The 23,723-nt window shown below is 38.4% G+C and overlaps 1 protein-coding gene across 1 annotated transcript; it reads right to left on the bottom strand.

The window, feature by feature from the left end:
• Positions 1 to 1,063: 1,063 nt before the first annotated feature.
• lifra (LIF receptor subunit alpha a) lies at positions 1,064 to 22,736 on the bottom strand. Its single transcript, XM_061729425.1, has 18 exons — positions 22,578 to 22,736; positions 12,547 to 12,759; positions 12,180 to 12,316; positions 11,650 to 11,803; positions 11,090 to 11,365; positions 10,026 to 10,152; positions 9,321 to 9,445; positions 8,454 to 8,605; positions 8,197 to 8,350; positions 8,047 to 8,111; positions 7,608 to 7,839; positions 7,196 to 7,381; positions 5,840 to 5,941; positions 5,545 to 5,691; positions 5,232 to 5,369; positions 5,041 to 5,134; positions 4,738 to 4,804; positions 1,064 to 4,617 (listed from the first exon to the last, which is right to left on the bottom strand). The coding sequence occupies exons 2-18, from the start codon at positions 12,650 to 12,652 to the stop codon at positions 3,940 to 3,942; spliced, it is 2,940 nt and encodes a 979-aa protein (XP_061585409.1). The 5' UTR covers positions 12,653 to 12,759; positions 22,578 to 22,736; the 3' UTR covers positions 1,064 to 3,939.
• Between the last annotated feature and the right edge of the window lie 987 nt (positions 22,737 to 23,723).

Below are 23,723 nucleotides of genomic sequence, written 5' to 3'. Positions count from 1 at the left end.
TTTATGAACTCAACTGGAAAAATGTGCGTAAAATCTCAAATCAAATCCAGAAACTATAACTGAGGGAGTAGAGAGGGGTAAAAAACATCGTGACCTGCAGTCCCCCCTCTGACCACCTGCTGTCTACATCTGTTTATAAAGTCATAGGCAAGTTTATTTGTATAGCACAATTCAACACAAGGATATTCAAAGGGCTTTACATCAACATTAAAAGTGGCAAGAGACAATTAAACAGTAAATAACAAATAAAATGAAATAAAATGATAAGAAAAGAGGTAAAATAAAAAGCACGAGTTGTTAAAAAGTAAGGGCAGTAGAATACAGCAGGTAAGTATTTAATTTAAGAGTACGCTTCAGTAAACAGTAATGTTTTTAACCCTGATTTAAAGGAGCTGACAGTTGGAGCAGACCTCAGGTCTACAGGAAGTTTGTTCCACCGGTGAGGAGCAGAATAACTGAACTGCCTCACCTTTCTTGGTTCTGGTTCTTGGGACACACAACAAACCAGATCCAGATGAACCTCAGGGGTCTGGGAGCTTCATAGGAACTAACAAATCCACCATGCATTTTGGTCCAAGACCTTTCAGTGCTTTGTAGCAGTAAGATTTTAAACTCTATCCTTTGATTCACTGGAAGCCAGTGTAGTGATTTCATGACCGGTGTAATATGGTCCAGTTTCCTGGTCTTTGTAAGGACTCTGTAGTGCACCAAGTAAACATTGTGTCTGTGTCTCTCCTCTCTCTGTTCTTCATTCTCTCCATCTGATCTCTCTGGTCCCCCTTATGAGCCAGGTCTTGGTCCAGGTTTCTTCCCTCCTAAAGGGGAGTTTTTCCTTGCCCCTGTTTGGCTTAAGGTTTTTCTCACACTAGGGGAGTTTATGTTATCATTGCTCAGGGGTCATTTTCTGGGTCTTTGGAAAGAGAGACGACTTCTGTTGTACCGGTAATAGATATATATACATAAAACTGAACTGCATAAAAAAAAAAAGGTATATCTCTATAGTACCATATGAGGCCTACTGGACTAAACTGAATGCTACAAAAAAAGTAAACAGCACTCAGTGTTAAGTGGCCAGACAAATCACTTTATTGCCATCAAACAGGTATATTATCATCACAGTAATTTGCATTATCACTGTTAACATTATGCATTCACCAGGAAGAAATGTATGATCTGTTCAGTTTCCGAAGTAATAAAATAATCTCACAATCTGCAAAATACTGTAAATTCTACTGAACTTTGAGGGAGAAAAGCATTTGGCTGATTCACACATTCATGTTATCATGCAATGGGTTAGTCAGTGCTAGTGTTAATTAATCCATGGTAAAACAGAAAGATACAATAGGGCCTTCGCACTGTAGGTGCTCGGGCCCTAATTAAGGAATTGAAAAGTTTACAAGCCACTTTGTTTTTTCCAAAGCAATATCTTATACAGCATGCATCAATTTCACAAAAATATCCTGGGCCAGAGATGAAGATTTGCTTGACAGCCCTGCATAATGTTTACAGGAGAAGGGGGAAAAAACAAAACCAGACAAAAACATGCCAGGAGTTCCTTTGCATAACTCAAAATGGTTTAAGTCTCTGGCGAAGCAACACAGCTGTGATAAAATGTAAAGATGGCTGAAGTCAAGAGCATTCTTAATTCAATAAACATGATATTTCAGAAGGACTTTTCATGTGTTTCAGCTCACATCAAATACACATTTTGATAGACTATGTGGTATCACAATTACAAGCATTTACATTAAAAAAAACAACTGGTTAGTCAGCATTATGTTCTGTGGAATAATCTCATCTTAATAAAAAGTAACATTTTGTAATGTAAGAAAGAAACAAGAATCTAAATATTTATGTACAGTTAGTTGCATAAAGGAATTGAGAAAAGATGTGCAAATATATTTATCTTAAAAAAAAAATCATGTAACATATCTGAAAAGTCACACTTGTTTAAGAAAGCACACTTCAAATAACAAAAAACAATGTGCAGCCATTTTTAGACACTTAAAACTAGATACTTAGAGTTCTTTACAATTACTTTGAATCAAATACTAATATCTCCAAAGTTTTTTTTTAACCTCAAATAAACAACTCAAAATTCAGATTTGCTTTACAAGTCAAAGAAAACAAAGTTATATTTTTCTTTGTTGTCATAATGGACTGTACCAGTAACCAGTTCATCTTTAAAGACCTCCAACATGGTTAATGGTCAGTCATCTTTCCACGTCACAGTAGTTTTACTTAAAGCTTGTTGGCTGGAGGCACTTACAAAATATTATAACACAAACTGCCACACAGGCAAGCCCTGCCCTGACTCAAAACATACCATAAAATAAAGGACTGGGACCACCGGAGAAGTGTATCAAAGGATGGACTGTGCATTCTGATGCTTTTGTCCATGCCAGTGGTGCGTTCTGAAAACGCATAATACCCAGGAAACAATGATCATGTTTTTGGGGAAACTCAACTGCTACCAAGTAGCTAAAGTAAAGTAATTGCCCTACATATTAAAAAAAAAAAAAAACTTCATGATGGTGTGAAAAATCATTTCCCAATACATGCTTTCCCCTTGGTCCCTTTCCCCAACCATAAAACTCAACGGTGGCTTTTGCATTCAAAAGATAAAGATTGAAAACGCAGTGAAGACTTGGGGCTCAAATATCAAAATGAAGCAATGACTTCTTTGCATTCACTCAATGCCTTTCAGATTATTTGTGAATTGCATTACTGCAGCATCTTGATTTTTCACAAAGATAGTCAAAAGGTGATATGGTTAAAATGACTGGAAGCATTATGCTTGTCTAGGCTATTTAGCCACTGTAATTACCCATAAACGTAAGTTCTGCAAATCAAAAACGTTATACACCAATCACCATTTTCACAATAAACAGCAAAGCTTTAAAAAATAAAAAAAGGGCACTGGCCTGACGGTAAAATGTGTTTCTTAACAAGAAAACGATAATAAAAAATAAACTCTTCTGGTCAACAAAACAAAGACACTCAAACGTAACAATAGTGTGTTAGATTACATCAGTCTATGTTTATGTTCTAGCTTATATTAGTGTATATCTGATGGGTTCACCACCCATGCATTTCCAGACCATAGTAGAAAGCACCACTCCTGTATCTGTGTGGTAGAGTAGGAGATCTCTTTCAGAAGTGTATCTTTCAATTAACATCTCGCTGTATTAGACAGTAGTGTGAGAAAAAAACCATCATGTCAGTAAGAATGGGAGCTACCTTGGTACTGATCTAAGTGATCGCACCTTTCCAATAATTTCTTACAGCCAAGAGGCATATTTTCTTTCAGTGGCTCATCAGCTTTCAGCAGCCAAGATTACCCCAACAGTGGATCAACATCATTGAACGTATTGGACAGGAAATTTAGCTGATACTTTGTAGCGTCCTCAAAATTGTCTCAACCTTTACGTGTTTTTCAATGTTCAGCTATTTTAAAAACATCTGAAATGCAAGCTATAAATTGGACATACTCAGCTAAAACACAGGATATGTCATGGTGAAATGCCCATTGCAACATGGCGCAGAAAAAGGCCGTGAGGGGATCCAACAGTCGCCAGGTAACCTGGGGATGCGTTCAGTTATGGTATTAACAAAGAATACATCTTCTGAGGATAATCCTTTTTAGAATAGACTATTTCATATATATGTATATATACAAATGTACATATTTTGATTTATACTATAAGTATGGAAATGGAAATAATTAAATATGCATTTCTGTTTGATGTAAACACCTTAAAAAGAATTAATGACCTGCTGTCAGAATAGGGGTTTTAACAGTGTAGTGCTGCACTGGAGGGGATATCATTAAAGCCATGTTTAAGTCAGAGTTGTTGAAATACGACAATCACAAAAGGAAATAACAATTAATGTTAAACCCATAAAACTATGGCTGCTAACAGGGACAATGAGATGATATCATGGTTTTGTGGATGACAGTAGGTTGGAGAACCAGGTTGCCGCCGCTGACGAAAGCTGTCGTTTCTCTTCTGCGTGTTCCTCTCCATCAGGCAGGAGAAACTGAGTGGAAGCAATAGAGGTGGGTGATCCAAGAGAGGGGGCTAAGCTGCTCCTGTCACAGGCCTCAGTAGGAGAGTCTAAATGCCAAGATGTCTGGGGTTTGTAACCCCCAGAGCTAGAAACCTGGGGTTCTAAGAACGGCTCTGGAGAATCCAGGCCCATCTCATCACTCAAGGGTTTAGGATTCATCTGGGGCCGGTAACCCCCGGCTCCATCGCCAAAGCTGGCAGAGCCGTCCCCACAAGAGCCCTGTGGATCCGGCTGGAAGACCAAAGAAGAACCTGAGGTCTGGATCCCTGTGTATGTCACGTCGGTGTGTGCTGAATCCAAAGAAGATGCAGAAGAGACAGAGGAGTCTGGAAAACGTGGTCTTATGGGGCGATCATCCACCACTTGGTTGTAGTAGCGCAATGCCAGAGGCTCGTCTGTGTCAACTGATTCATCTTCTATCCCCTGCCCATCATAATCCTCATCTTCTTCAGGAATGACTACAAGCATTTCTTTACTAGAATCACGCTCAGGCTTTTCTACGATGTGGACCATACTGTGGCGAGCTGGCTTTATATCCAGAGGGCCCTGAAAGAGAAAAATACAACACCGCTGCATCACTTTTAATAGGGGGCGGCATCATCAAACTTCTCGCTAGATAAAGCTGTTGAGAAATAACCAGATGAGTGAATTAGGATGCTAATGTACCTGTGTCCTTGACCAATCAGTGGGCAGCTTGGGCTCAGGTATGTCTGGATAGAATGCCTTTTTCACCCTAGTAAAACCAAACATAACTTGTTAAATAACATTATAATCAAGCAGAATTTCAAATTTATTTAGCAAGAACAATCAAAAGCTTGTTTTTAAGACATTCAAGGCCTGTTTAAAATAGGTATTAGATGCCATAATAGGTCCCCTTTAAGATCCTGGCCAATGATGGTTTAAGTACATTTGTTTCCTTATGTCAAAAACACAAATGAGAAACACAAGATTAGAGAAAAATAATCTCACCATTTTCTTTTCTTGAAGCAAATGAAGGTAACAGTGAGCAGCAATATGGTTACGATTCCCAAAGTTGCCAACATTTCCAGGATTAATCCTTCTGCTGTTAATTGAAAGCAACAAAATAAATATTACACATTCAAATATGGACTTGTTGTAAGACACTACAGTACTGTAGATGAAGTTGCTTATTCACGTACCGCGTGGCTCCATTGTGATAGAGACAGTGGCGCCCGTGTCCTCGCCTGCCGACGTGTATGCCTTCACCGTAAATTTATAGACTCCTTCAGACAGACCTTTTACAGCATATTTCCTCATCCCAAGGTCTGACAGATTTGCTATTGAAAGGGCAAGATGAGAAACAAAAATGAGAGGAAATTAAATTTTGCAACATATAAAAACATACTTGAGACAAAAAGTGTCTTATAAAAACTGAATCATTCATGTTTTGTCTACTTTTCCCTTTTCAAGTTATTTGCTATAAACAGATGTACTGTTTAGAAAAACATGTACCAAGCAGTGTGAGCTGGGAACCATTGTTGATGTAAACATTGTAGCCCAGGAGGAAGCCTCTTCTGTCAACTAGTGGGATCTCCTCCCAGGTAAGGATGACACTGGAATAGTCCCGGCTGATTCTCAGATGGACAGGACTGGAGGGCACTAAGGAAAGGGGGGAAACAATAGTGGAGGAGGGTTGATAGTGAAACAGATAGAATTACTTCAATCTGCAGTAAAATGTAGAGCTGTATGTCTGACGTAATACGTTTTTCTAAGAGGTGAAACCTTCCACATGCAGCACAACACTCACCAAGCTCCTGCGTGTATCCCTGCCATCTCTCCATTAACTGAAGGGAATCTGAAGGGCAGCTCTTGAGGGAAAAGTTGTATCTCACACCAGGCTGGAAGTTGGCTGTTGACAAGGGAAAATTAAAAATGAATGAATGAATGAATGAATGAAGTTTATTCAGTCATGACAACACAAAACACCCCAAAAAAAAACATTGTGCTTAGCATTAACATTTCATACAAAACCAAAAATGTGTTGAACAATGACTGAAAAGGCATAGGCTGAAGCAAACTGCTTATAAAAGCCTATCCTATATTAACAACTTTCTTTTTGTTGCTACCGACCTCCAGAAAACCAAAAAGAAAATAGAAAAGCAAAGAAACAACAGAAAAGCAAAGAAACAACAAAAGGCAAAGAAACAATAGAAAAGCAAAGAAACATTAACAGATAGTCAATTGCACTTATAAGCTTCAAAAATAGCTTTACAAACCATTTTTTTTAAAACCCAAAGAGAATGACATGTTTTTAAATTTATGTTGGCATCATTCCAGAATTTAACTCCAGTAATGGAGACACATCTCCTTTTCATACCTTTTTTAGCTTTTTGTACAGTGAAATTGTAGACACGTCTGAGATTATAGGGAGTTTCCTGAATTGAAAACAACCTCTGTATTGAGTCAGGGAGCATTTTTGATTTTGCTCTGAACATAATTTGCATGATTTTATAATAAAACAAATCATAAAATGTAATAACATGAGAATTTAGAAAAAGTGGATCTGTGTGAGCGTAGTAATCAGCCTTATTGATGATACGTATGGCTCGTTTTTGAAGTTTTATTATTGAATTTAAGGTGGTTTTAAAGGTGGATCCCCACAATTCCACACAGTAAGATAAATAGGGAACAATCAATGAGTAGTAGATCAAATGCAAGGCCTTGGAATTCAGTACATTTCTGGATTTATACAGGATTACGAGTGATTTTGAAATTTTCCCTTTAATGTATTCAATGTGTTGTTTCCATGTTAACTTTTGGTCGATGACAACCCCAAGGAATTTAGTCTCAAAAACCCTTTCAATATCAACATTACATATTTTTAATTTAATATTACCATCACTTTCATTTTGATTCCCAAAAACCATGAATTTTGTTTTCTTAATATTTAAAGATAATTTATTTACATCAAACCAAGTCTTGAGATTTTCCAGCTCTCTTTCTACACAACAAAAAGATTATGAAGTGCTACATACATTAACATTTCAAGTTTCACAGCCCGCTCCTGGCAGGTAGTTGAGCATGTGAGAAAACATACATGCAGTGCATTTGAAACTTGCTCAAAACAACAGTCTGATTTCACAAGCTTGCATGCCTAGAATACCTGACTCAATGGAGACATTGGTACTTCCAGCAGCCACACGGAGCCACTCCACTGGACAGTCAGCCGCGCATGATGCATCGTACCATTCCACCACATAACTACAAGAGCTGCTGTCGTTGCGTTGCCAGAACAGGGAAAAACCACTGTTTGTATAAACCGTTCTGGACGAATTAGGAGGTTCCACATCTGGAAAGACAAAAGAAAGCATCTATGTTTAAACGTAGAGCAAAACAACTCCATATTCACTTTTTTTTTTAAGTAAATAGCCTCTGCTTTAGTCTTTCATTTTCAAGCATTTCAAGCCTGTGAAGCCCCAGGTGCTCTCAGGGCTTCTATGACAAATTCATCTTTTTAAATCCCTCTTTACAATTCGAGAAAATATTCAATACACACTCGTTCTATTTCCACATACCATTCGAACGCAGAGGTACACTTGCTGTTGGAGATGCTCCTTTATAGCTCTTTGCAATGACGGTTGCTATGACTGTTGCGTCACTGCTGAAGGAGGACATTTGTGTGAGGTTGACTCGTACGGAGTGAGTATCAGGTGGAACGACTTCTGTGTGCTGTAGATTTTCCTCAGGATTCCAGAGAGTAACTTCATATCCCGTGATATGACCGTGGCTCTGTTGTCGAGTCAAAAGCTAAAAGAAATCAAATTGAGAAGAAGGAACAGGGGAGAAAATTTGGAGACTATTTTAAACCTTGTTTAATTGATGAAGAGTCAGACATGTTGAAGAGACTGGGGAGACTAGAGCAGACTACTGGCAATGCGAATGACTGACCTAAACGCCAACTAAAAATCAATAATTAACTCAAATTCAAAGTTGAAAAAAGCAAGACAACATTACCTTCCAAACAACAAGTCCGGTGTTGTCTTTGTTCATCCACATCCACACGTCGGGGGCATCTGGAACTACAAATGGAGAAAAAAAATATATAAATATCAAACTGAGCTTAAACATGAGATGATGAGAAGATGCCACAATCAAACCCTGTACCGTAGGTTTTTGTTGTGAAGGAAAACGGTTTGCTCCAAAATCCCCACTTCCAGAAATTCTTCTGGGCTCCACAGTGGACGCGAACACTGTATTCCTCATCAGGATGTAGGTCTGACAGAAACGCAGACTGAAGACCCACACCAGTGAAGACACGCTGGACACAAACACACTTGTTTTGACACATTTGCTTCACGTGTTTGAAACAGGTTCAAGTACAACGACACAAGTCACGACATTCATATACATATACTACTCACCTTTGTCTTGAGCCCGCTGTTGTCCAACTCTACCTGGCAGACAAGGGCCAGGGAGGAATAGCTGCTGTACGTCCACTGCCACTGCACAGTGGCATTCCAGGCATTGATGCCATCGTCAGGAGCGTCGACTTCAACTGGTGCTACTGGACACACTGAGGAGAAATGGTGTAACAAGAAGTAAACTAAAGAGTAAAAGTTCTATTTGCACACACATTTTTATTTTTCCCGTTTTCACTCAACTTGAATGACCGTATTTTCTGGACTATAAGCCACTACTTTTTTCATAGGTTTTCAACCATGCGGCTTATACAAAGGTTTCTATTCTGTGGATTTTTCTTCCACCGCTCGGGGCGCTCTAACCGGAATTAGAATCAAAACTAAGACTAAATAAATGCAAAGAAGAATACGCTACTTCTTCTTTAGCAGATAGAAGTAGGTAGAAGCAGATTTCAAACAGATAAATAGATAAATAAATACCGGTTATTTTCTCTTCGTTCTGTGCCGTTTTAATCAGCAAAGTTGCTGCCGTGTTAAAAGACACTGTTAGGAAAGGATCTATTTAGGTACAAACATGTACATCATTTACAGTTCAAAATCCTTCTGTACATGTAGTAAATATCTAATCTAACAACAGAAATATCTGCGGCTTTCATATCTTTTTTTTTTTTTTTTAAATAGAGCGGATGCGGCTTGTATATCTTTTTTAAATTATTTTTTAAAAAATAGAGCAGATGCGGCTTGTATGCAGGTGCGGCTTATAGTCCAGAAAATACGGTATAAATTTACAATCATTGGATATGAATTGTATCCATCTGAGTCTTGTGCATGTATCCAGAGACAGTGTTAAGCAAAGAGCGAGCCACCCACCTCTGTGACTAAGTTCAGCTGAGTCAGAGAGGCTGTAACGGCCGAGAGGATTCTCAGCCACCAGTGTCAGGTTTCTGTCCCAGCGAGGCAGACTGCACGTCAGCTGTGAGCTGTCGTTGCAGTTCCTGCAAGATACAGTAATCACAAGAAGTGTGACAAAACAAAAAAACACAATGTTACAATAATATTATAATCACTTCAAATTATCAAACTAAAGTACATCAGAGAACACAAACACATATATTGGACAGCTTTCAGAATATTCCTGTAAAGAGTCTGGAAGAGAGCCAATCGGAAACAAGTTGTCCCTCAGACTGGTAAGTGCTTTATAGCTCTCGTCTTTCTTTCCCTCTCTCTCTTTCTCTTTCCCTCTCTGTGTTTTTTTTTCCCTGTGCAGAAAATAGTTTATAGAGAAAGGAAAAGCAACCTAAAAACAAAAAGATAAAGAAAAGGACATAAAAGGGAAATAACTCAGAGCCGTTATCTCTAGTCGCCACCCGCTGTAACCCCTCGGTGATGGCACATTAACACATATACAGAAAAAAAACAAACAAACATGAAGATTTGGCTTTCCATGATTTTCCAAACAGCAAAAGAACATTGTCTTATTGAGAGAAATTCTGTTGCATAGCACTTTATACTCTGTAGATGTTTAAACAGTCTAAATCTTTTAAAAGCGAGTACTTTGTGACGGTAGTTGCATACCTCTTGTTCAGCGAGTAGCGTGTTCGTCGTTTTCCATACAGGAGAGTGTTTCGTGCTTCTTTCCACTGGCACACAGCTGTGATCAAGTCACGAGTCTCGCACGCGAAATCCTTGAGTAGTGGCGGATCTGAAAATGGGGTCAAAAATTAAACATGTACTCTTCTTCAAAACATAGATGAAGATTACAGAAGATAGTCTTCATTCATTCTGGAGATGAGGTCTGTGATATTTTTGGTACGTACCAAACAATATTTCATTTGGACAAACATTCTGAATAAGATGAATAAATAAAAAAAAAATCTGTTAAATAAAAGCTAATACGCTGTTACATCATACATTAGTCCAATGACATCTGGCGAGTTTGAACAACTTTATAGCTTAGTCCACATAAATACTTTTCAAAGTGTGAAACTTTCATGACAGTTATGACAGTCATTTCACTCCGTGTTATTTTGTAACCAAAAATATCACAGTCCAATCCTGATGGACAAAATCAGAAATGTTGACAATGGCATTGTTGTACTGATATGTTTTATGGATCGCTCTTCTGGGTCGTAATATATCCTCCTCACATTCACTAAGCCTGTATCACGTGACCATCACTGGAAGATAACACTGTAGGTGTTAGTAATGCATCTCAGATGGTTGCCAAGTGCCAATAAAACCTGAATAAGAGGGATAAAACACAAAGATGTGCCTCAGCAGCTCTGCTGACTTTGTCCTTGGTTTTAGCCGTTACACAAAGTCCGTATTTAATAACAACACACTGCATGACATGTGTAGGAGGAAAGATAATATGGCCCACTATAAGAACAATCTGCAGTAAATGTTTTCAGACTGACATCACTCTTGTGGCCATGGATGGCCGTGTGATTTGTGTTCGCTGGAAGGAAATCATTACTGAAACACTAGTGTGGACATGATCCAGTTCTGTTCTCTTTTGAAAAGCCAATGTGGACTGAATATAGACCAATATGGATTCAGCTTCTGCGACTTCAACCACATTCACACCATGTAGATCAGATAAATGTTCACCCCCTCAACCCCCTATGTATTTAACTTACATCCAACAAACACGACTACTCCAGACAGGTCGTTTTTGATGGTTGAAGTACAAAGAATGTTGGCTCCAGAGGTTTGAGATGGTCCCTGATGAAACGCTGTAGTAGCATAAGTCCGTCGACTCAGTCGTGTAACATCCATAGCTTTGTTGCCATAGGAGATGCCCTTAAAAAACTTTCCCTCTCCCATAATGCAGCAGAAAGTTGTGTTGGCTCCCACAGGTATGGTTCTGCTCTTGGGATAGACCTGAATGTCCGGGTTGATAGGGAGATCTCTTCCTGAACGGGGGGGGCACAAAATGTTAATGAGAAAAGTAAGTTTGAAGCAGAGTGAGGTACATCTATAGGAAGCAAACTGTTTAAAATAGCAAAGGAAGTAAATGTAAACTACATTTACATGATTATTGAATGATTGGATGAGAAAATATTTTTTTAAATCAATGTTAAATCTTAGTCCAGCTAAAATGACACCTAGTGAGACAAGCTATGGTTGGAAGTCAAGCTAATTTTGCATGTAAATGTTCATTCATTAAAAGACATGGCTTTAATAACTGTCAACTGACCCTGAAGTATTTGAGTCTCGCTCCATCCACTTGTTGCTTGTCCATCTCTTGAGCGGACCTTGACTGACAGTGATGTACATTCCAGAGGTTCAACAGAAGTCCAGTTCCACTGGTGCCGACCACTATCATGATTCACTATCGCAGACACTGTGTCCTACAAATACACAGAAAACACAGAGAAATTGAGCCAGAGCATCATAAAAAAAAAGAAAGAAAAAAAAAAAAGGTAAAAGTTTCTAGCAGGCATAAAAAATAACTTAATAAATAAATTACACAGAGAAGAAATTGATGGACATGAATTCCTGAAATATTCCTGAAATATTAGGATCTTAAAAATGTAGAAGTATGACACCTGGACTTTAAAAAAAAAAAACAAGAAAAAAAAGGAAATCAATATCAGCTTCTGATTTTTTTTTTTATATATATATACTGTTAAAAAGGAATTATACATATTTGCCAAAGGTCCCACAAGGACAGTTGCAGCTCAATGGCAACTCAACTGAGAGGAAAAAAGGAACCACAGTTCTTACGTAGAAGACGGTTTCATTGAATTCTGTCCTTAAAATGATGAGGTCAAAGGTTGTGGCTGCTCCTCCCAACCAGGATATAGACAGCTTCTGTGTAGGCATGTCTGGGGAAAGGCTCACTTGCTCCGGGACAGTAAGGACTGTGGGGGGGGAAATGGTTAGCTTATTAGTGATTACGGTATTCATAGTTAAAATAAGGAAATGACAACAGAAGATGCATCAGACTCATGAGACTCACTTTCACTCACTCAAAGATCAAATCTTTCTGAAACTACTCACTCCACTGCACCAGTGACCCCTAGTCAAGGTCAGAATTGTTCACTGATTACATCAAAAAGTTAATTTTCCATTAGTAGAGTTCAGTACTTACCAATTTTGCCATAAGTGTTAAGAGCACAGAAGCTGAGAAGAACACAGATAAACCAGACGAAGCTGCGGTGAGGTTTGGATGAGGAACTGATGCTTAAGTAAGACATGATTGGCAGGAGGGTGAGCCACTGATTGTTGACCTAAATGCGATGGTCCTCTCCACTACTGTAACACCAAGCTTAACATCCTGGGAGGCAACGCGCACGGAGGAGCCCTGTGAGAGAGAACAGGAAAAAAAGGGCAAACCCCCCAATAAACAATGGTAAACATGTGATGACAAAGAGCTGTTAACACACAAATCACACAAAAACGATACATAAAACAACCACCACACTGTAAAGAAGTTCAGTCATAAAGATGCACTATCCTTTAAATGGGGACACCAACAGTATTTTGGTGAATTAAAACTCAGAGAGTGACAAAATGCACTTCGATGTGTCTGAGGGTAAACGTTTAACTATCGCAGAACTAAGCACAGGCAATCTACCAATCTTATATCAGGGACGATCTTATTTATTCCCGAAAAGAGAGAGATAAGGCGGAACTGTCTGAATGTGAGAATGATTAAAGGAACAACTACCGAGCTGGAGCATGTGCAAAGTAAGCACGTATTAAATGTGGGTGGAGATTTGTTACAACTCCGATGTACAACATTGTGTCTTTGTAGGAGGATCAGTTCCCGTGCTCTTGTTTTGTACGTGATCTGCTTAAAATCATCTCATACAGAAGTTGGGCTAAGCAAGACCGTGACTGGATTTAACACAGTTAGGGCGGTGCCTACTGCAGGGCCAGGCAATTACAGTCCCCACCGTCCTGCATGTTTTAGATGTTTCAATGGCAGTTTAATATCATTTGCTGTATCTGAAGAGGAACTGTTGGAACGTTATACAACAAATCTGTTGAAAGCAACATTTCAAAAAGAAAAAGAAAAGTACCAAAAGATCCTAGGTCATTATTGTCCTACCCAAAAAGACCATCATATGATCACGGTCAGTCCCAGCAAATAAAATAACTGATCAACTGGACAGACAATCAACGGTATATCACAATGTATTTAACAGTAATGCCAACAGGCCTCTTCCATCAGGTCGAAAGATACTTCAACCTGTTAACTGGCTGTGTTTTAACCTTCCTATGTAGTGACATTCAGTGTCTGCAGCTCATAAATACTGCACAAAGGCATTTGAGATGTATTTACCGGTGGCTCTGGAAACAGCATTTCTCACAGGTGTGTAACATTTATTGCATACACAAAAAGATTTATTGTTAAATCATATCAGGAAAAAAAATATTGGGGTGTCTTCGAGATGACTCCCTAGGAAAGTGTTTTAGGCATGTCCAACAAAGGACAGCTAGAGGAGGTGGCCCATCCATCCATCCAGATGGATGGATGGATGGATGGATGACTAATTACCATAATAATGGTCATGCAAAAGGACTCTCCGCAAAAATATGATGAAAAATAGTTTAAGATTCTGCTAAATAAATTCTAGCTAAAAATGATCTCGACAGGAAATACAAAAAAAAACAACTCATGTTCATCATGAAGTGGGTACTTAAAAAGAAATAAGAACCCATGTCTCAGTGCACCAAGTGAGACGGTGATACTTTGCGATAAGCCTGCCTTCTTTTGATTTTGTTTGTTTAACAATCTCCAGCAGTTCTTCTAGTTTCACCTCAGGCGAGCTGGAGCATGCCACAAAACCCTGTGAATGGTTCACCTGAGAAAACAATGTCCTACCCAGCCAGTTGCAACCAAAACACAAACTTAACAGGAAAATTAACAGGCAAAGCCAGTTTTATACAAGTGGTTCAACAGGTCTCACCCTCACCACAAGCATTATTAATACTGTTGGTAATAAACCTGATTATGATTATGAATAAATGGGGAAAACTATCAATATTTTTGGTGCAACCATTACAAACATACATTTGCAAAATGTTTTTCTGCACCCGTGTTCATGTCTTAACTCTGTGTGCTAAAACAATGTTAAACAGAGTTGCGAGCTCATAGCTTGTGATATTCCTACAAGCAAATCACCACGCAAAAATGAAACCGCTTCAGAACATGATGGATGCTTATTTTCCTATCACATAGTAGTGAAGAAAACAAGTTGATACGAGTATCAAATATTTGCATCTCACAAGTGATGCGTACTTCTAGAGAAATATGCTCACATTACGGTAACGGGCGCTGTTATTTATCCAACTGTATCATCTAGGCATCGTTTGAAAACACATTTTTATTTAGAAACTGTTGAAACAATGCCATAGAGATAAAAAAAATTCAGTTCAACACACGTCACTTATCCCCGAATCTATCGTAAAGTACCCTCACTTTTTTTAAGAACTACTATTTAATCAGGAAGCCTTCATGGACAAACTTAAAAGACATTCAACCAGGTGTTTGGTTTCCATGTGGAATAATTCATTTTTCTTGTGTATATTTACCGCAATGGAAAAGTTAGTGGCTCTTAATAGTAAAGAGTCCCTTCACAACAGCTATTTCTGTGGTGGACACCCTAGTTAATTTAATAGACCTAATGTAATTTCTTCATTTTTACATAGTTGAGAAGAAAATAGTTAACAGCTTACATCTGGCTGGATGTTAAGTTATTAAGTATTTTAGTATGTTCCTGCTTAAAAAAAAGAGAGAGAGAAAGAAAAGGGAAAGAACACATCATCTTCAGTTGAAATTTAGAGACGAGGCGAGACATAAATACAGCTGTGTGGCGTTCACACATATGTGCCAGAACACAAATCTGTGTTTTAGAGACTGAATCCAAAGGATTATTTTATTCACAAGGGTGAAATGCTTTACAACCTACGATACAATGTATCCTCTGCTGAGCACTGAAGAAGGGGTGGAGAAAAAAACATGCACTTATGGGAAGCGGTAAAAACAACTGTAGATTCTGGGAAACCTTATCAAGAAACTGATAGCCTCAAATACACAACAACACACAAATCAATAACTCTCCACTTGGCTCTGGTACTTGTCCTTACAGCTATAACATCTGTGACCACAAGCTGCAAAAACCACAAAGATAATAATGCCAGCACTTCAAAAACCCTCCATCTGTGTGTCTGCAGTCGGCACATTTAGGTTCAGCACCTATTTTTCCAAATTTTTACCAAACAGCTTTATGAAGCAGACTTGTGGAAAATGCTCAGATATACTCCCACAAAACATTATGTGCAGATCCAATCAAAAATAAATGGCAACAATTTCATTTTTCTATTTTTGATTACCAAGTTGCACCAATTTCAATTTTCTTGACTGATTCAGAATAATCTTAAAAGTAATAATTTAAAAAGATATACCCTGTAGATTCATATACGAGTCAATTCCCAAACAGCATCAGGTTACACGGTCTTCTCTCAGTGTGTGTTTCCAGTATATTTAAAGCAAATATATTTCCATTTTTTTCCAACAAAGTTATGCCGTCTCCTGTCAAACCTTCCAAGAATAAAAACGATGAATGTCCAGTACTTCTTGGAAGGTTCATTTGTATGTTTGAAAGCACCGACTGTAACCATCATTAGTTTTACTCAAGAAAAGAGGTTGAAATCTGCAACGTGTTTTGTGATAAAAAAATGTTTTGTCGTGCAAGAAATGATCATTTAAACAGTTGAAATGTTTATCACAACATCCAAAACTCACCAAGAAGTGTAAAAAAGGTAATGCGCTTCTTAATATGGATTGGTACAATGGTCTTTTGTTTGTGCTTGCACTTATGGACAATCTGATAAGCTTGCTGGGTACAGGATTCGGCATTCTGTTTCAGGTAGGTTTTTTCTTCCCACCACATGCAGGAAAACTCCTTTCATGAGATGCAAAAGTTTGTGGTAAAGTGACAGATGAGTCATAATTTATGAAAGAGTCTTTGGATAGCATGGACAGTAACTCTAATGTGCTGCTTGCTGGTTTACTGTGACCCTTTTTCTCTCCAAGGGCTGGTGCACTTTGTGAAGCCTCGGCAGATTGCCGTTTCCCGGTCCTATAATGCTGAGCTATGGGCTAGTTTGCAGAATGCGGCACACTTTGGGTAAAAAGCTGGCGTTAATGCAGAAACCCCATCAGGCCATTTCATTTGCAAAGAGATCAATGACAGGTATGAGGAAATTCATGGTGAGCACATGGGTGGATGTAATTAGCAAACGGTCTAACAATAAATGTTTCTTTAGGAGGCTTAGCAAGGGCTAGGCAGCTGTGTGACGGCCCTGAGCACTGTGCCCACGGGAACCAGTTTCTCCAGAAAAGCAGACATGACTTTTTGGTACGTCACATACAGTAAACTGCTTAAATAAATGAATAAATCTTCAACAGTCTGGCAGTATTCCTTATAGAAACACCAGAAAATCAAGCAACCATAATTTTTTTTCTACAATACAATGTAAATTCCATTTTGACAAATTTTTAAAGATAATGGAAAGGCAGCTACAATCACTGAGAGTAAAAATAAATAAGAAATAGGGCTCCATGATAATGAATATATGAATTTAGAGGATTTTTTTAGGGATGACGTATCCTCTCATAACACAGCAGATGATAGTTCTTTTTTACATCTCAAAATAGAAAGGTATAACAAAAACCAGGACAAACATTTGGATTCCACCAACATTGACTTTAAAATAAGTTGCTGTATTTGCCTTTTTGCAAAACTGACAAGTCTGAATTAACATGGACATTAAGCGGAGGTCAGATGCTCAAAATCAGTCAAAATTCATTGCTGCACTTACACTGGCTTTCAGCAGGCAGTGTTTGTTGCATGAAACAAGATTTAAAAGTTTCGTAATGTAATGTGATGTCCGAAAATAAGCCCCTGCTCAACATAATCTATTTTGGGCTCAGGTGAAGCATCAAGTTTCGGAAACTTCTATACTCAGCAACAGAAGAATTCCAGGAACGGATCTTATTTTAGCCACCTTTGTTAGCATTCATGTTGTTTATGCTCATCGTGGCTGTTTTTAAGGACTGATTTAAAAAACGGTCTGCGACATATTATATCTAGCTCAATGGAACTGTATTGTAATTACTGGCTTTGGAAAAACGTCCAGACCTGACACGTTTACAGAAGGTGAATCTGCTGTAACCGTCTTTAAAAAAAAAATTAAAAAAAAATAAGCAAACACCACCCAAGCAATTGGTACATCTATATTCATTATTATTATTAGACACTGGCTTGTAACTGGCTGAAACGCAGCCAACATTTAAGATATCCTTGCTCATGTTCCAGCACCTCACGGATTGCACAACTCAGACGTGCTTACTGGATAGAGCTCTTGACTTCTGCTGCCAGTCTAAGACAAAAGAAAAAAACTTTAACATGCATGCACGCATGTTTAAGCTGATGTCATCTCGGTAAGCAATAGATCAGGCTGCAGCGATTCCTCAAGTGACTCGATTACAAAAAAACAATCGAGGAATTTCCTCTGCTTCAAAGCCTCGTTTAATTAAAAAATACATTTAAAGCTCACGTTTCGCACAGATTCTTTTTAGTGTGACAAAACGTGCTTACACGTATGCTTGGTGCCTCTTTTTGTAACGTGTGTGAACAGTTTTGCTGAAGGCTAAAGATGCCGGGCCGGGACCGAAAACAGTCAGTATTTTTACATGCTCTAACAGAAAGTCAAATTGTTGCCTTAATCCGACCAATATCGAATTTTTAAAAGCTATGCCAGGCTGTAGTCAAACAGAACTGAAGCTCTTTAGATCGAGTTATTAGAGCTAGATAATGCGGGCCTAATTCCGAGTTATTCCAGCATGTATACGCAACCCACGCTTAGCCGAGCGATTGACTGCCCCGGGACTCCCCCTTACGGAAGTGACAACACTGCAAAAGCCAAAAAAATCTACACAGAAGGAGAAGGCGAACAACAAAGAATGAACTGGAAGAAAGCCTACGCAAAACGTGTGCATGGCACCACCTAGCATCGCGGGGTCGAACGCACCTCACTCAATAATCGATTGTCTTCTCAAGCATGTATACTTGGATTTCTTGGAAACTCCAGCTTAATCCTTAGCTAGATTGTGGCCAATAGCTTGATTTAGCATGTAACCACACTGAGTGACAGTGACAATGAGCAAACGCAGCAAAGCGAATGTAATAAGAGGAAGAAACAGAAGATGACAAAGACATGGGATAATTTTAATTTAAGGTCCCGATGCACATTGTGTAAGACTCTTGTTCAAAGTCCCAGTCCACAGCCGAGCATTTCTGTTTAAACGTTGCAGCGTTTAAGAATATTTTTTATTTTATTTTTGATACTTGGAAAACATAAGTGGGAAACATTTGTTGTTTTTTTTCTGTTTTTTTTTTTTATGTATCAGGATGTTAAGTTGAAAGTAATTAGGGCCCGAGCACTTACAGTGCGAAGGCCCTATTGTATCTGTAGGGGATGTTTTTTTTCTCGTTTTTCTTCCAACGAAATGAGGGCCTTTTTGCCCCCCTAAACATGCCCCAAAAGTCACCAAATTTTGCAGGTAAGCCAGGCCTGGCGAAAAATTTGATATTTAATGGTTTGCATTAATGGGCGTGGCCTAATGGCTCAACAGCGCCCCCTAGAAAACTTTGTGCCTCAAGCCCCACAATACGGTTTGACGTACATGCACGAAAATCGGTACACACCTGTATCATGTCGCAACTTAAAGAAGAGTCTCTTGGCGCCATGGCCGAAACCGAACAGGAAGTCGGCCATTTTCAATTAATCGTATAATTTTGGCGCAATTTATGCCATTTCTTCGGCCTTTAATGCGGCCCGAACCGTAACGTGCACCAAGGTGCGTTATACATCAAAATGTGTGTCTCCATCCGGCGACGATGCGCATTACTTTTCTCAGTCAAAAGCGTTACCGTGGCAACGATAGACGCCAAAAAACGCACCCCCCCTTCATCTGGTTGGTCCATATTTGATAGTTCCTACTTTCTGCCATAACTTTTGAATGGTTTGATATAAAGAGTCGTGGGTGGCGTCATCGGACTCGGTTTTGACTCCTTCACCATAATTGGTGCAAATTAGCCCCGCCCCTTCTTGTGATTGGTCGATATTTGATAGTTCCTATTTTCTGCCATATTTTTTGAATTGTTTGACATAAAGAGTCATGGGTGGTGTCATCAGACTCGGTTTTGACTCCTTGACCTTTATTGGTGAAAATTGCACGCGCTGGAAACAGTTTACTAGTTTGCATAATATGTATATAAATGTCAATTTTTCTTATAACGGAAACAAATTGGTTGTTTTTATTAAGTGAGCTGTCTTGTCTTCTATTTAAGTATGTTTTATCCGATTAATCAATGGAATATTCGATAGAATACTCGATTACCAAAATATGCGATAGCTGCAGCCCTACAGCAGATTTCCTCAAAGCATTCCGTTTGTACAAACAAAGCGACGTGCACAGCAACTTAGTGTGACAGCCACACTTTGAGAAATCTGTGAGAAATCACAACCTATGATTGCATTTTCTTCAGCCAAATACGGGGAGAAGCTTTGCCTCAGTCCTCGTCCTACGCTCGGCAATGCTGTCATTACCCAGTCATGATGACCGCTAGAAACAAACAAGCGACTGCGCAGTGGCTCTAATGTACCATATAAGTATGGGGATATTTTGAAACATGAGCTTAAGTTGCTGCTAATTATGTTTGACCTTTGAGTGTGAAGAGAGGAAGACCGGATGCTAGTGAGAGAATAAGTGGAAAAACAGGGAGCATTACAAAAAAAAAACGAAAGCGTCCGGCTGAAATATGGACACACTGACCTCAGTGGAAAAAAGGACATTCAGTTCTTTGTGTGTGTATAGTTTTTGGACTTCAACCAAGCAGTATTTCCTTCCTTCCTAATGCGTGTAATTCCTGAATGCACATCTTTGAAGCAACAGGAAGAGAGGAAATACTGTTTTAAGAAAATAAATAAATAACAAGAGGTTTGCTTTTAAATCAAAAGCCTGCCTGATGACAGAGTCACGAGCACTTTCTTTAAATGTCACCCACAACAGGCTTAAACATATCTATATGTATTAGTCTGATCATATTACAAAAAACTAAGTAAGAAAAAAAAAACAGGGCGGCTACTGTCCTGCGAGGTTCAAGTAGATGTTTTATGTTTATCCTGATTGCTATGGTGACTGAGGTCAAGTTTTTCTTTTAGTGAGTCACTCTAAAACAATAGTAGGGAGCATTCAAAAAATAACCTTGATTTTGCCATTAGCTCTTCTATAGAATTTCAGCAGATAAGAACTTTTTTTTTTTTTTTTTTTTAATACTGCCAAACGCTTCATGTTTCTTTTTACTGACAAGAAACTTAAAAATCCACCCAAAGAATGAGAGTCTCCTCATATATTTTATTATGCATTAAAGGATTAGTTGCCTTTTTCATGAAGACATATACATAGCTGTCTTATTGCAATTCTCTTTTTTCCAAGTTAGCAACCTGAAGTGATCATACACTCTGCGTACAGTAATAGTAACTACTGTAAGGTAACAATCAGTAATAACAAAAGAGTATTTCTTTTTGAGAAAAATATGTAGCAATGCCATTTAATTGAATTTTTCAATGTCAGAAAGAAGAATTTCTTATTATCATAAAGATGATCTGATACCGTCAAAAAAAGAGAAAAAAAAACACACACATTTCCAATGGATTGTACAAAGTCTAATAGTATCAATAAGAACCTATGTTGGTACTCAGGTTCAAGTACTCAAATATAAGTACTTGTACTCTGTTTGAAAACGTGGCATCGGTGCAACCCTAATTACTACTACTCAGTAGGGCACTAAATAGAAGCATAACGTGACCAATAGGCATTCAGTTAAACTCTTATTTTTGAAGTTCATGGCCACTACATATTGGTTTTGAATTATTTTTACTTGCCCTACAGACAGATCCTTACACTTTTAGTACTTTTGGTAACAAATTCTAAATTAGATATATATGATAATGCCCACAAAGTTTATCTGAGAATGCTGAGGTGCTCTTCCTGTAGCCAATACTGTTGATAAGAAATAAGCAAAAACAATTGGAGAAATTTTGGAATTATACATCTCCAGCGTTGTTAACCCATGTCAACTAATTTTCTTGTTTCTTTTATCTCCACATGCTTAGTTTTTTTCCCCCTTTGGAGACCTGACATTTTGTTTCCCTTAGAAAAACTTAATGTCAGTTTGAGTTTTTAAAATTAAATGCCGTCTCACCTCTCTTTTCATTTAATGGTCACCAAGTGTCGGTATATAACTGAACTCCATTGTTATTTAAATGGTTAACAGGGCCTTACAAACCAAACCTAGAGACGTCGAAAATGAGAAATGACCTGAGACATCCCCACCCGTTTTAGTGGGAAAACCTGATGCATGTCTGTCTACAGGGAGTTGAAATAACCCTGCCCGGAAGCTTGCAGACCTTATTTGAGCAAGACACTATGTTTTTCAGGGCTCTGTAAACAAATCAACCTATCCATGTCGTTTTCAAACTAGGAGAAAGAATAAACACCTCTGTCGCAGACACACAGGGCAATGCCTTGGTGTCGTAATGAAAGCAAAACAGCCCTAACCCAGTTCACCCAAATAACCATGATGAAAAACATACACTTACATCAACACTGCAAACCTCAGGGTCACAAAAACAGAAAAACAGAAATCAAAGGGTATCATGCACCTGGTTCATATCTCTTTATTCTAATATAGATAGCAGATAAGTGGCATTAATCCCAACATGCCCAACTGCATCATCACTGGATTCATCTTTAGCTTTAGCTTGATAGGCAGTGCAAATCCCAATAACAACAGACAAAATGCGCAATTGGAAGTAAATAAGCTGTACTTTGTACAGCTTGTTTTCCCACTGAAAGGCTGGGGATCGTGAGTGGGACACATTGAGCTGACGGTCATTTTAGATCGACTGGGCAGACAGTCCCCAGGCAGCCACACATGCAGACAGGCCACTGTTTGGAGGAGAAAAACACGCTGCTAGCTCGAGCAGCGGCCATGAAACTCTCCTTTACTGATATGAATTATCAAATAACACAACAATTACCTCTGGTACAGGGTTGGATGTTTGTTCAGTGTTGTTTATGGTTGATTATCCAGTAAATCCAGGCTCTTGCCGTTGTATAAATCCCGGTTCCCTCACGGTTCAGCGGTGTTGACCATTCCCAACCTCTCGACTGAAGGGTGGGATTCCAGGAATACTGCGACCTCGCTCTTTGATTGACGTGTCCGTCGACCAATGGGCTGGGAGGACGCCGTGGCGCCCACGGAGGGGGCGGGGTCAACGCAATACAACGCAATGTTGAGAGAGGGAGCAGGAGCTTTCACAACACCCGGGTCCTGGGAATACGGCCATCCTTAGGATGATTTATGCTTCCGCGTTACACGATTTAACGCAGAATGCAGAACCATAATTCAGGCTTTAGGATGATTTAAAGTTATTTATTGTGTAAACTCCACCGTAAAATGTTATGTTGTGTTACACATGATAAATTAAACTAAATCTAATACACAACTTGTGTATTAGATTTAGTTTAATTTATCATGTTTTGTTGTCCATTGATTGTGCATCCTTGTAAGTTATAGGTTTCAGTTTATAGAAATTATTTAGAGTGGTTTAAAGATATTCAAACATATAAATTACTCTTGTCCTGAATAAAAATACTCAAATGAGTATTAAACTTAATGTTGCATTATAACATGTAGCACCCTATAATGTAATAATTTCCTGAAAATGTAATAACGCCTGAAAATGTAATAAAATTTGCATTTAACTCAATCGAAAATGTAGCCTAATAAAATCCAATAATGTAATAACTTCACTAATAATGTAATAAAATATCTTGACTGATATCTTATTACATTATTGGGAATTTATTACATTTTCAGGTGGGTCTTTATTTTTTTTCCAAAACTGATAATGTAATACTTGACAAATAATGTAATATATATGTTCATTTTCAGTCAAGAGTTCTACATTTTGTGTTTTAAGTATCTAAGAATGTTATATACACTGGATTTGAAACACCAGAATGACTATTGGAGTTAAATTGCAGACTTTTAGTACCATGTAATAAATTCCCAATAACGTAATAAGGTATTAAATTATTGGTAAAAATGTTATTACAATATCCGTCAGGATATTTTATTATATTATTGGGGAAGTTATTACATTATTGGGTTTTGTTACATT

The sequence above is a fragment of the Cololabis saira genome, chromosome 9 (assembly GCF_033807715.1).
Source record: "Cololabis saira isolate AMF1-May2022 chromosome 9, fColSai1.1, whole genome shotgun sequence".
NCBI lineage: Eukaryota > Metazoa > Chordata > Actinopteri > Beloniformes > Belonidae > Cololabis > Cololabis saira.
The sequence above is the reverse complement of the archived record's forward strand: the minus strand, read 5'-3'. Positions and strand labels throughout refer to the sequence as shown.

Coding starts and splice junctions, on each gene's coding strand:
- lifra (XM_061729425.1), bottom strand. CDS start 12,652: ATGTCTTACTTAAGCATCAGTTCCTCATCCAAACCTCACCGCAGCTTC. Junction 11,804..12,179: donor TCAATGAAACCGTCTTCTAC/GTAAGAACTGTG, acceptor GTGTATTTGTAG/GACACAGTGTCTGCGATAGT. Junction 9,446..10,025: donor CGCTACTCGCTGAACAAGAG/GTATGCAACTAC, acceptor TGTATCTTGCAG/GAACTGCAACGACAGCTCAC.